A 13,882-nucleotide genomic window follows, 5' to 3' on the forward strand; every position below is an offset into this window, starting at 1 on the left:
TCTTGGTCTATTGTGGTGCCCCTTTCATTCTCCCACGCAGCACAGGGAAGTTCTTTAAGGGCCAGATGGTGACTTATCACCCATGCTCCTCCACACCGGTTAGCCTAGCACTTTGCACATTATAGGCACTTGGAAAGTATTTGTTGAGCAGAACTGAATAGCAGTACTTGTACTTGGATTTATTTAATATTTATTGAGCACCAGAAACCATAAACAAAAAGACTGATCCATTTAATTACATTAAAATGTAAAACACTACATAAAAATTAAAAAACAAAGTTAAAAGACAAGTGGGAAAAATATACAGAATACATCTGTCAAAGGGTAATTTCCCGATTATACCAAGAGTTCCCCAAATCATTCACACCAAAAATCTAAAAAAAAAAATGGGCAAAGGAAATAAATACACCTACTCCTTTTTTCACTCATCAGTTGTAAGGCTGAAAGTTCTGAAGTACCGAGTGGGACTGAGGGTGTGAGGAAAGACACAGGCTTTGTTGATGGGAATATAAATTGGTGTGTTCCTCATGGGAGGGTGATTTTTCAATATCTACAAATTTAAAATACAGAAAACTTTAACCTAGCAACTTCACTTAGACATACATCATATAGATTAAAAACAAGAGCCATATAAAAAGATGCTTGTTGCAATTTTGTTTCTAATAGCAAACCCATCGGGGGAGATTGGTTCAATGATGGTATATCTAAACAGTGGAAAACTGCAGCCATTGAAAGAATGGAATAAATCTATAATCACGGATGCAGAATTATTCTAAACTATATCACTAAGTGCAAAAAGCAAGGTACCTCGAGCTCATGTACTATGATGGTCCTTTTGCACAAAACCAACAAATAAATATACGGATATGTTTGTTATATGCATGACAAACCTTGAAAACTCGACATTGGCTGCTTCTGGGCAGATTGATTTACATTGTATATATACCCTTTTGTATTGTTTGAACCTGTATGTTTCTCAATATGTTCACTTTTAAAAGCCACTCCTTCCCGAAACACATACACGTTTGTTGGTCATTTATTACACAGTAGGAGCATACCAGGCATTATGGATATAACCCTGAATGATATATTGCTTACATCCTCCAGCTTTCGAATGGATGCAGTGATTCTCAAGAAGATTGCTTTTACATCTGCCCAGGACACCACGCTCCCCTATTGTGTGGGGAATCTATGAGATGCTTCCTACAAGACTGAGATGCACATGAACACAGTGAAATGCCTTCAACCTATTTTGTTGATAGTTGATATCAAAGGCTTGCCTAACTCCAAAATTTCTCACAGCACTAACATGATACAATTAACTTATCAGGTTAACTAGCTCCACCTCTCCCAAAGTGGAATCCTGAAAGATGGCAAATTTAACAGTGGCGGTAAGGAAAACCCCTGGGACTCTGCTCCTCCAAAGTGGTTAAATAAGATCTTGAACAAGCTGGTTACAAGTATATACTGAAGTTATCAGGGTATGCGTAAAGATGCAAACAAGGAATTAGGGAATTACTGAAGACTAATTTAGAATTTAACAGCTTTGCCTGGGTGGAGCCATATTATGGTTACATATGTTAAGGGTTTGGTGATCAAAAATACCTAATTAGTTTGACATTAAAACCATTTCACAGAAAATACATTTATAGAGACCAATCATCAAAGAGCTTTGCATTACTACAAAGCTACAGTAATCAAGACAGTGAGGTGCTGGCATAAGGATAGACACATAGATCAATGGAATAGAACTGAAAGTCCAGAAATAAACTCTCAGAAATACAATAAATTGATTTGCAAAAAGACAATTCAACAGAGAAAAGCATAATCTTTTCAACAAAAGATGTTGGAACAATTACATGTAGAGAGCCACGTGCAAAATGAAGTTGGACTTCTACTTTATATCATATACAAAAATTAATTCAAAATGGATCAAAGACTAAAACCACAAAACTCTTAACCTTGAATTAAGCAATGCTTTCTTAGATATGACACCAAAAGCAAAAGAAAAAATAAATTGAAATTAATCAAAATTAAAAGCTTTTGTTTCAAAGGATACCGTGAAGATACAACCCACAGAATGGGGAAAAAAATTGCAAACCATGTATCTGATAAGAGACTTGTATCTAGTATGTATAAAGGACTCTTACAACTCAACAATGAAGATACACAGCCCAATTTAAAAAATGGGCAAAAGGACCTGAATAAACATTTCTCCAAAGAATGCATACAAGTGGCCAACACACACATAAAAAGATGTTGAACATCATTAGCCATCAGGGAAATGCAAATCAAAACCACAATGAGATACAAGTTCACACCCACGAGGATGGCTGTAATCAGAGACAGATAATGTGTTAATGAGGATGTGGGGAAATTGGAACTCTCACACATTGTAAAATGGTGCTGCCATTTTGGAAAATACTGTCTCTCAAAAGGTTAAACAGTTACCATGTGACCCAGCAATTCAACTCCTAGGAATATACCCAAAAATAAGTAAGTGCCCACACAAATTCTTGTACACGAATGTTCAAGAAAGTCATGACCCATATTAGCCAAACAGTGGAAACTGCCCAAATACCCATCAACTGATGAATCAGTAAATAAAATGCAGTGTATCCACACAATGCAATGTTACTCAGTAATAAAAAGGGAATAAAGTACTGATGCATGCAACATGAATGAACCTGGAAAACATAAGGCTAAGTGAAAGCAGTCACAAAAGACCACATATTGTATGATCCATTTATATAAATGTCCAGAATGGACCATTCTAGGGACAGAAAGTAGAGGAGTTCTTGGCCTAAGTGTTGGGGAGGTGGGAGGAAGGGCAGTGTTAAGAGAAATGGAGAATGTGTGCTAAGGGGTACCGGGTTTCTTTCTGGGGTGATGAATGCGTTCTAAAATCAATTGTGGTGATGGATGCACAACTTTGTTAATATACTAAAAAACCATTGTATTGGACACTTTAAATGGGTGATTTATAAAATGTGAATTGTATCTCAACAAAGTTGCTATTTTAAAAAAGAGCAATGCCAGAACGAATAGCTATAGGACGAATGTTGATATTGGTATGTACATTTAAAGAGGTGCCATTTAAATTCCAAACCCTTAAACAACCATACTTAAAAGTACTGAAATGCTTCTCACCCAAGTATGCATTAATTGCTTGTCAGGTCCTATTTTAATCCATCATTTTCAGAGCAATCAATACAAATCAAAGAATTTCTCAATCCAAAAATTTGAATAAAATTTTATTCAAAATGAAATCACATTTTATTCCATTAGAATCACATTTAACAATCAAGGTCCTATGACTTAAAAACATCTAAGCTGTGTTTTGGTCTAAGACCAATGTTGTTAGCAGCCATTAAAATTATACTCTTGATCCTGGACCAGATGAAGAAAAAGGACACATCTATTGTTTTCGTTGATTTTCTAGTACACGTTAACTTTTATTAAATGTCTTTTATAAAACTATTCTGTAAATGAAACAAACTGGATTTTAGAAGCCGGTGGATATGAGAGCTGCTACACAATCCACCCTGCTCACCATACCATTCTTGTTTTTTTATCACAATGAAGTTGAACTCTACTTTCATCCCAGTGTTGCAAACACCTGATGAACCTCATACCCTTTCCTGCCCATCTCATCCTGAAAATAGAAATCCTACTTCTAAGACACTCACTTTTTCCCCCATTACCATGGTTCAAGGCATACTACTACTATGTTTCCCCGAAAAATAAGACCTAACCGGAAAATAAGCCGAAGCATGATTTTTCAGGATGACATCCCCTTAACATAAGCCCTAATGCGTCTTTTGGAGCAAAACTATATATAAGACCTGGTCTTATTTTCGGGGAAACACGGCATGCCTTCAGAAAGTTAATCAATATTTATGAATTTTAGTCACAGAATACTTTAACCAGGCCTTTCTTTAAAGAAAGAAAATAAAGAACACCAGTCTCTTGCATGCTATTTATTGAAGACAGCCTTCCTGCACTCCTGCTTCCCGCCTGGTGAATGTACTAACCTAATTTAAAAAGTGAGTTAAGTAAGGACAGAGATCTTAGTAATGAGCATCAGATTTGAGGCCCACCAGACATGCACTCTTAACTTACCTCCCGAGTCTTCCCGCCCGGCACTCCTACCCACCTTAAACTCTAGGTGGAACGGTCTACGGACAGCCCCCTGAATTTGGCTCATGCTTTCCTCCCATCATGTCATTGCTCACAGGAAACACTGCCTTCCTTTCATCCCCATTACGTCTTTACTTGTTCACATCTTACTTTTCTTTCAAGACCCGGAGGAAACGCTCAACTCGTCATGCAGCCTTTCCTAACACTCCCCTGACTCCAGGAAGGAAGTAATGTAAACTCAGTGACACAGCACAGTCAGCAGGGGCACACTATCATCCTGGCACCGAGAGCTAACACAAAGGACACGGGCTTAACGTAATTTAAGAACTTGAGATCTGTCTGGGTAAGGCCTATAAGGTCCTAGAAGATTATCGTCATCATTAATTGAAAATATTCATCTGCTTTTAAATAAACAATTTTAATGCAAACATTCAATAGGGCATCTTTCCCATTGCTCCCAAGATTTCGTCTCTTTCTACTGCTGTAGGCATAGGTGGCTTCACTCCATTCTGTCTTCTCTTGAGCATGACAGAATTCTGTGTGTAGGTATAAAAAAAAGAAAAAGAAACCGAAATTAGTCATGTATTAAATGCCAGTCATTTGCCAGTAAATTATTACTGCTTCCTCAAAAAGGAAATTCTAAAAGCCAAGTTTAAAAAAAAATCCAAAAAATGGATTCTAGGACTCCAGATAAAGTTTTCAAACTATTAACAATTACACAGAAGTGATTATTCCCACAGGAATATGTTAATTATAACTGGGATGAGGATATGCTGTTTAACTATAAGAGCACAAGTGTTCTGTCCATTAATGAAACCAACACTTAATTTAGCAGAGAGAAAGGAAGGAGCTGGGTCCAGTGCTCACAGAAACAGAAATTACATGCCAATCTTTCAAGAAAATGGGACCATATTAAACTACCCTGGGTGGTGGTGGGAGAAAAGGAGGCAGAAATGGAAGCTTAATATGTGTTATGACAAGTTATCCATTCTGTTCATCTCCAAAAAAGAACTAAAATTATAACAAGGTTATTGTTTTAGGGCTGCAGGTATTTACACACCTAGGATGACCACCTATATTAGAACTCTATCCTTATTCCTTGGAGTGGGATAAGGCAGCTACGAAGAGCATTCAAGGATTCTTTAGGCTAAAATAACACACTGAGGATAAAGTAGAAAAGTTAAGTCTCCCTAAGCTATCCCAAAAAAAGGATTGTAGGTGCTAATTTCAGGCTTTAGTTTCAAGCCTAAGAGATGAGTTAGACTCTAACTCACCTAACAAAGTTAGACTTACCCAGAATTTCCGGCAGTTTTTGTACTTCAAGAAGTAAGTGGAACACCTTTCCCTATCATAGTTATTTTCATCCATACATCTCGTAGAAGCATCAGATTCCTTAAATATGTAAGACAGGCGTCATTTGAGAGATGGAATAGGATCTAAAACAAAACAAACAAAACCTAAAAACTTTCTGAAGCTGCTTCCCACCAAAGCAGCTAATATGAAATAGTTCCTTTTTATTCATTTTAACGAACTTTTAATGAACAAAAACTGAATTATCTTTCCAACTATTCCAGCACTCATTCTGCCGAGGGCAGACATCCTTTTCATAGTTTGGGTCAGTTTTCTGAATATCTAATCACAAGAATTTGAGCTGAATCACTGACTGAGATCATTTAACCTAGTAACCGTTTAACAAAGAAGCTGAGTGAGGCAAGGTACAACGTGCTCCAAACTACTGCTGTGCAGCTAGAATCAAAATCGGCTCCCAACTCAGAGCAGCTCTCCGGCTTTTCCAAGTTCTCACTTTGACTTGAATGTTTGATGTTAATGCTGGTTTCTAGATTGCAAGTAAATCACTCATAACTGGTCTGCACCAATGCAATTTAAATTAACACCATTTATTTCAATGTCAATGTATTTTGGCTATCATTCACTTCAGTATGCAAGTAAATACACTGTTGTGTAAGCAATTTTAATAGATATCATTAATATCACTTCAAAACCAAAGTGAGCAACACAGGACTATGAGTTCAAAGAAGAGTATCTGCCATTTGGGAATTAAATTTAAGCTGTGTGAACTGGAAGTAGATTGGATAACAAACTTCAAAGTGAAAGGTATGATTCTGAATGGTCACCTAAAGGAAAGCTTTAACTGAAAGGGTGGGTAATTTGCTTCATAGATTTAAGAAATATATTCTATCTAAAGAGGTTTAATAAAGCAGTTGAAACCATCGAATACACAGAACAAATCTAAATTTCTATGCTAAATAGTTAACGAATGTGTACATTTATTTGGAAAATGCATATAGGATCAGGGACTATCATTTTCTTAGCCCCATCTGAGGCCCGCATTATTCAAGGGTGACAAAGCCATAAGTTAGTACTGCTAGTCATACCAAATAAATGCCAATAAAAGCTTATTATTACAACAAAACATTATATTTATGTGATATCTCTGTGAAAACCTTTAGGCTTTAAATAGGCAAAATCTATTCTCAGCCCCTTACTCTCAGCCAGGTAGTCTCAAGAACATGATGAAATTATTACTATTAAAACATAAATTTCAGCACAGTTTTAAAAATATCACACTTGCCAATTTCCATGTCTGGACTAAAAATTTCCCTCAGTTTTACATATGTTTGTCTAATATTACAGTGACAACTAAATGCTTGCATAGTATACAAACAAGAGAAACTTAAAAGAGATAAATCTTTGTTAGTTATAGTATGAATATCTTAAAAGTGCTCTAGCGAAATAAGGATCCGCTGGCTAGGAATATTTTTTTGTACAGAAATAACTTTTAAAAGAACTGCAGAAAACAGAAACAGACTGGTACAGTAGATACAGAGAACAAACTGATGGTTGCCAGAAAGGAAGGGGTGTGAAGGGATGGGAGAAAAAGGTGAAGGAGAATAGATGAGGTACAAACTTCCAGTTACAAAATAAATAAGTCATGGGGATGTAATGTACAGCACAGGGAATATAGTCAATAACACCCTAATAATTTTGTACAGTGACAGACAGTAACTACTTATCGTGATCACATCAGAAGGTATATAAATGTCGAATGTACACCTGAAACTAATAAGTCAACTATCCTTTAATAACTAAATTAATGAAAAATAACAACAAATAAAAACAGTTAAAAGATCTAAGTGAATATGTACTGGATGTCTGGATAGGAGGAAATGTAAAACTTCTATATTAAAAAAAATCCCATTAAAATTAAAAAGCAAATAAACTGAGAAAAACATGAGAAAAAAGAACTGCAGAAAACAGATGCCCACAAAATCAGAAGAAGCCTGTTTTTCCAACTTAACGCTCATTAAAATTAAAAGCAAACCACCTTACCGACAAGCAAGGATTTATGTCAGGATCTCTCAGCCTCCGTGCTACCAGGGGCATCCTATCGGTCTTCTAACTGCAGATAGATGTTGGGGGAAAGAGTTATACAGTGGATGACAGAAAATGAATCAGTGAATCTCATTAGCCCCATAATTACTTGAAAATTAATTTGGGCATACTGATTATATAGTGAGGAATTTTGTGTATCCTCTGTATTTTGAGAATAAAGACTTTGATGTGTTTTTCCTTTGCACTGATTGCCCTGGTGCCTCAGCATAAAGGCCATATTTAAATACATCTACTGAAATTTCATTATAATGTCCAGAAAGAAAGATAGTTCAGCTATAATTCAGCTTTCTTCTTATTTCTCAAGATTAAGCAATTAAATATACTAACAAAACCTAAGCATGCACTCTATTATTTCCTTATTACATATTGATTATACAAAACACTGTTGAATAATGTAGTTCAACTCATCTTTAGCAAAAACATTTGTTAACTAAAGAACCTATGGCCAGCACTGTGGTGGCCAACATACCAAAACAGAAAGCTACTGCTTAGTTGACATTTCGGAAAGTTTAAAAAAAAAAAAAGAGTTGAAACTTTACTTCCAGTGGCATCTTCTATCTATTTGATACTTCCCTGGGTTGAAGGAATCAGGGAATGCTACTGTGTGTGATTCATTAATCTTCAACTCAAGCCTTACAGATACAGCCTGCAGAAATCTTTATCAATTGAAGGTGATCACAGTCTCCTAAGAGCCATTTTGTGATTCCATGTCGAGTTATGTATTAATATAAAAGGTATGTCAACTATATCCCAGGACAATTGCTCTCTATAATGGAGTTCAACTGAAACTGGTATGCCTATTATCTTCAAAGAAAGGTTATAGAAAGAAACTAAAAAACATTTAAAAACCAATAATTAACTAACTTAAATATTTCAGTGATTTTTTTTTTTCTTTTTTGGTTTCAATATATTGGTATACCATGGATAAGCCAGCCACAAATATTTTTAAATGCTCGGCACTAAGTTTAAGGAGCTGATTTAACTTATATTCCCAAATCCTGATCTAGCTTAATCATCTTCCAGCTAAAGATTGAAGGAGAAGCCAGCAAATAATGTACTATGACCTACAAAATACCACAGAATAAAAACTATGTCTGTAAAACCACACAGAGGTCAGAATTTTTGTATGAAATGGTTTCTCCTTTCCTTGCCCAAGACGGGACAATCAAAAACCATAAGTCGTGTTAAAAGAAATGAAGTACATTCAAGAAAAATAATCAAACCTTACAAGCTCCTGAAAAGTGAAGGTATTCTCAGTCAAGAGTCACCTAGTTCAGTTTCTTTTGTTGTGGTAAACATCAGGTTGTCCAGGCTAAAAGAGACCAACCTTTGCAAAGAAGGATGGAAAAAAGTTTAGTCATTCGGGGTCCTTTAACTTTACATACAGACTAAGTAATCCTTTTATTTTATGATTTTCATTGGCAATACATGAAGATGGCTAACAGAAACTTCTTGGCAAAAAGGAAATTTAAGATGCTGTTCAACTATATCTAAAAGCATCTTCCTCTACTGAACACAATTCTTTTGCAGGCTTGACTTCTTCCTAGAGAGATGATATTCATAGCTTTGCTTTTTATAGCTACTCTATGATGTGAGAACACAGAACTCTGTTTAGCTGTTCATATTCCTTGGATATAATCTCAACAAGGATCAGACATAGTAAAAATTCAGGTTGCATGCCTTACATGAAAGCGTCCTACTGTGCATTTTATTATCATCATTAGTCAGGATTTAAAAAAAATATCTAGGTAACATCACACATACCCCAATTAGTTTTGCAGCATGAATTTATTCACATTTCATTTCTTTTCCCTTCCGAATTCTAAATACAAGTCAAGCTAAGTTTGGATTTTCGAATGTCACCTTCTTTGCATAAATTCCTGATGTATTAACTGGAAATGTCAATTTACAGTGACAAGTGGGGCTAAAGGGCAAGATCAAGAGTCAGTTAGAGAGGCCTCATCTACTTTGTGAAGGTACTAAACAATGTTCCAAAGCTCTACTTTGCCAGAAAGAAAACCAAAAAGTTGGAGAGGCCACACAAACAAGCACAGCCGGTGTCAGGAACAAATCTTCTCCAAAGGGCAAACTACTTAAAAAAAGTATTTCTTTATTTCCCATCCAGTTGTTCAAGTACCCACCCTCCAAGGAGCTATGAAAGAGGAGGGGGAAGGGACCTTACTGAACATGTCCATGCCACATGCTGGCCAGAAAGTAGACAGGGTCTGTGGTTGTGATAAAATGCAGGTGCAACTATTGGGAGGGTGAAGCACGTCATGTTAAGAACCTAAAGCCCTTCACCCACTGATAGGTGCAGAGTCAGGGTGGCAGGAAGTTAGGGTGGCATACCGGAGGGAGGCAAGGAAATCGAATGAAGAAACGGGAGAGATACAAGCCCGAGGCCTCGCTGCCTTCCGCGATGCTGCCTGTCTGTCCAATGGTGGATAGCGGGCACAGGTGAACACACCTTGCTTCGACCTTAGACAGTGCCAAGTGGGGCTGGGAGCGAGGAAAACGCAGGAAACTGGGGGTGGGAGCAGGCAATTACGCTTCAAAAGCTGGGAAGGAGGATGAAGGAAGAGCTGGGGGTGCCCGGGCAGGGGTCACCTTCTTCGCCCCCGCCCGAACAGACCTGTATCGCCGAGAGCGACGGAAAGGGACCCGCGGTGCGGCTAACCCTGGTAGAAGCGACTTCGCGCGGAAGTGGATTCGGCCCCGATGCGACCTAGGTGCGGCCTTCTCTTCCCCCTTCACTGCAGCCGCCGCGGAGGGAGGGGCGCGGGACCACTCACCTCGGGTTACCGCTTCGCCAGCGCCCGGGCCGTCTCCAGCTCCAAACACGTCAATGGCTCACGCAGCTAGACCTTAAGTAGTGCGCATCCTAGTTTGCTGCCCCCGCTCCCCAGTGGCCAGCGGACCAATCGGCGCGCGCCGCTGCCAGACTGACAGCCGAGAGGGGCCTTGCACGACAGGGGCGGGCGGGTCTTGCCCCACCCCCAGCTGGTGGGAGGAGGGCTCGGGAGGGAGGAGTGGGCGGAGCGGCGCGCGCGGTCCCGCCCTCCCCCGCCCCGCCGCGCCCCCAGTGCCACCGCCCGCCTCTTAACACTTCTGCTTGATGGGCCGCGTCATAGGCCAATAGGCGAGCCCATCCCTGGCGGCGGCAGCGCCTACTGGCCCGGCCCAGGGCGGAGCGCGCGCGGGGGGCGGGCACAGCGGCGGGCGGGGGCCGGGGGCGGGCCGGCGGGAGGCGGGGGCGGTGGCCGAGCAGGCTCGGGGAGGCGGTGGTGGGCGCGACGTCGGCGGCGGCGGCGGCGGTGGCGGCGGCAGCTGCAAGTTGGGCTGCAGGGGCAGCGCATACACTACAATGGCTGCTGGAAAGAGGCGTAAGGAAACAATTTCCAGGCCCGCCGCGTCCAGCCCGAAATATGAGAAAAAAATTATTAGAAATTCCGCGGGCGGTGTAAAGGCGGCGGACGGGCCGGAGGGAGGATGTTAAAGCCCCGCGGTGAGTTCTCCCGGAGTCCGGGGCGGCGGAGAGGCGTTTAGCGGGAGAAATATCAGGGTTATTTAAATTATGGGACTAGCCGAGGGGGCAGAGGAGCAGCGGCGGCGGCAGGAGGAGGAAAAGTTTGTGCTACTCTCAGCCCCTGCTCAGGACCCCAGAGAGAAAAATAATAATAAAAAATAAAATAAAATAATTAAGCGAGGGTGTGAGGACTCCCGAAGTCGCTTCTGACAGGGCAGGGGGCGACGCGGCTGGAGACCCAAAGGTGAGGTCGGTGGGAAAAAAAAAAACCCCTTTATTCAGGGTCTGGAAAGTTTGAAAAGTTTTCCTCCTCCTCCTCCTCCTCCTCTCTGGTGCTGTGAATATTGTGACAGCGGCAGCGGCAGCAGCGAGAGCGGAAGACATTAGAGACCCGAAAAATAAGGGAAAAATTAATATAAATTCAGTTTTGAGAGTAAACTCTCCGCATTTTCCACCAAAACATCCCGGGGGAAGGTCGCTTCCCAAAGGGCCTGGCGGAAACCCGCAGTCGGCAATATTTGGGGGGCACTTTGAGTGACTTGGGGTAACTTTGCCCCTTTTTCAAAAGAGGTTTTTCTTTTTTGGAGAAATGAATTTGTTTTTGCCCTTTCCTCAGGTGGGCGAGTCGGGGTCCGGGTGCGGGGTCTTCGGGGAGGTGTGAACCCTGGATGTGTGGCTGCGAGGGGGGGGTAGGGGGAGGGGGTGCTAAATGAAAGCAGGAGATCTGCACAGAGCAGGGACAGCTTGTTGTCAGTATCATAAACAACCAAAATGGAGGGAGAACTCAGGCATATAACCAAATAAAAATTTTTAAAAAATCGCAAAAAATCCCTAAAAATCCGGGATGCTCCCCCTTTTCTCGCTAAAGGTAAAAGTATGAACCGCCTTTCCCCTGAAGTCCATTTTGACTTTGCAGGGACCAAGGAGTTAATATTTATTTATTTTTTAAAACTTTCGAAGGGCAAAAGCCTTTTATAACTCAACCGACAATGAGAAAACGTGAAAATCCGATGCAAGAGAAGGAGGAGGAGGGAGGGGGGAGGTGGTAGTGCAGAAACTGCTAAACTTATTGGTAATGTGGACTGATCTGAGATAAGATAAACACTATATTTGCTATTTTATAACTCTCTTTTGATGATCTTTGCGGTTTTGGGGGGGTTTGGTAGAGAAAAAAGTGATGCCATTTTTCTTAATAGAGTTAATATGTGTGATTGGAAGAATAAACCTTTCCGGCTTTAAACTGCATTTTCGTCGCATTTATGCTTCAGGTTTTGTTAGTGGCTCCCTCCTTTCTTTAAACTAGGCTCTACGGAGGAGGGGTAGAGAGGTGATGTTGCACTAAGAGACTGGAGTGCAAGACTGGAGCACCTTTTGGGGAGGGGTGGGGAGTTGCTTGGCTTCACCCTTCCTGACACGTTTGCTTCACCTGTTCATCCTCAGTAAAGAATGTTAGCTGAGGTTTTCTGGTTTTATGTATATAAAAGCATGGTGCCTCTTGCATCACATTGAAGTTAATGGGAAAGTGCTACTGATGTTGGTTCCACGTGGGATATGGGACACAGCAGGGCATTTTAAAGGGACAGCTTCTCTTTTCTTAATGATTTTCATCACCTACACAGAGTCAATGTCTGAGGACCAAAAGCAGAGGTACTGGGAGGGTGTGTGGTGATAGAAGAGCCTTCTCTTTCCATTACTCAAGTGCACCCACCTTTAGGAGTGATGGAGGGAAAGGAGGGATAAACAAGCTCAACAGAAGATGGATATTGTGTAGATTAGTTTGTTTCCAAATTGTTCTTTTGTGTAACAAGCCCTCCCAGGAACTTTTCATGTTAAGTTGCTTTGCTTTGGAAGCTGATTTTGGAAGGAATTGTGGAAAAATGGAAATAGTTTAAGGTGTGTGGTGTAATGGTATAGTATTATTGAACAGTTATGAATTCTGTGCAGTGAGATCAAAGAGCTATGTATGCCCATAATGTGATTTTACAGCCATTTTGTAAAAAGCTGTAAAATACCTAATAATCAGTTTGGCTTAAGGTATAATGAGGACTTCTGGTTGAAAACTGTAGACAGAGTGGTGAAGATTCTGTAAGCAATAGGCATTTCTTTAAGGAAAAAAAAGTACATACACTAACACCATGGAAAAGTTTACGTATACCCATTTTTAAAGCCCATCCTGTATACACATGCTGTAACTGCACCTTTGAAATTAAAAGATTTTAAAATCCTGAGACCTATCAATTGCCTCTTTTAAGTTTATGTATTTGTTATTTAACAGGAAATATTTACTGATTACAAACTATTGTCATCTCTAATGGTTTAGATTTTTATAATATTTTCAAAATTTAGAATATGTAAATTGTTAGCTGTATTCTATTTGGGATTAAGGTTAATCTGGAATAAAAATTACTTGTGTTCCGTTTTCCACAGGTATATGGAGTTTCTGAAATGAATGCCTATTTTCTTTTGTTTTTGTGGATTTGTAGAAATGGATTATAATTAGAACTGGATTTTTAGACTTCTTATACAGAGTATTTTTTCTTACCGTACTGTACAAACAAATTGTTATTTTGGAATCCATTGTATATTAGCTGGTGTTCACAATTGGGCTCTTATCTGCACCTTTCTGTAAATTACCTCCATAACAGCATTAAATCGATGCAGTGTTTGAGTACATCATCTTGTGGTTTCTGATTTTGGAAACAATTACAACTTTATAAGAACTCATTAAAAAATTAATCTCATGAATCACTGTTAAATCAAAATTGATTGGAAAGTGATTAAACAATCGTTGGAGAAGAGAAA

The 13,882-nt window shown here is 39.8% G+C and overlaps 2 protein-coding genes across 15 annotated transcripts in view; one reads left to right on the plus strand and one right to left on the minus strand.

Annotated features, from left to right (window-relative positions):
• Positions 1-3,236: 3,236 nt before the first annotated feature.
• On the minus strand, positions 3,237-10,528 carry CHCHD7 (coiled-coil-helix-coiled-coil-helix domain containing 7). 10 transcript variants are annotated; one of them, XM_019711069.3, is made up of 6 exons: positions 10,187-10,340; positions 9,904-10,078; positions 8,783-8,881; positions 7,492-7,561; positions 5,434-5,532; positions 3,237-4,676 (listed from the first exon to the last, which is right to left on the minus strand). In XM_019711069.3, exons 4-6 carry the CDS (start codon positions 7,543-7,545, stop codon positions 4,572-4,574), a joined length of 258 nt encoding a protein of 85 aa, XP_019566628.1. In that variant the 5' UTR covers positions 7,546-7,561; positions 8,783-8,881; positions 9,904-10,078; positions 10,187-10,340; the 3' UTR covers positions 3,237-4,571. The 10 variants fall into 10 exon arrangements, with proteins under 10 accessions (XP_019566628.1, XP_019566632.1, XP_019566631.1 ...); XM_019711073.3 differs by lacking the exons at positions 9,904-10,078; positions 10,187-10,340 and adding an exon at positions 10,347-10,516 and having other exon boundaries at positions 5,434-5,576; positions 8,778-8,881; XM_019711072.3 differs by lacking the exons at positions 9,904-10,078; positions 10,187-10,340 and adding an exon at positions 10,347-10,507 and having other exon boundaries at positions 5,434-5,576.
• Positions 10,529-10,857: 329 nt separating this feature from the next.
• The window catches only part of PLAG1 (PLAG1 zinc finger), a 44,588-nt gene continuing 41,563 nt past the window's right edge, over positions 10,858-13,882 (plus strand). For 4 of the 5 annotated variants that reach the window (XM_088799428.1, XM_019711086.3, XM_019711085.3 and 1 more), the window contains exon 1: positions 10,865-11,059. The gene's annotated coding sequence lies outside the window, so the exon portion shown is untranslated. Of the gene's footprint in view, positions 11,060-13,882 lie in introns of all 5 variants that reach the window. The other variant, XM_019711084.3, reaches the window with a different exon arrangement.

The sequence above is a fragment of the Rhinolophus sinicus genome, chromosome 7 (assembly GCF_057876585.1).
Source record: "Rhinolophus sinicus isolate RSI-liver-muscle chromosome 7, RSI-T2T, whole genome shotgun sequence".
NCBI classification, from domain to species: domain Eukaryota; kingdom Metazoa; phylum Chordata; class Mammalia; order Chiroptera; family Rhinolophidae; genus Rhinolophus; species Rhinolophus sinicus.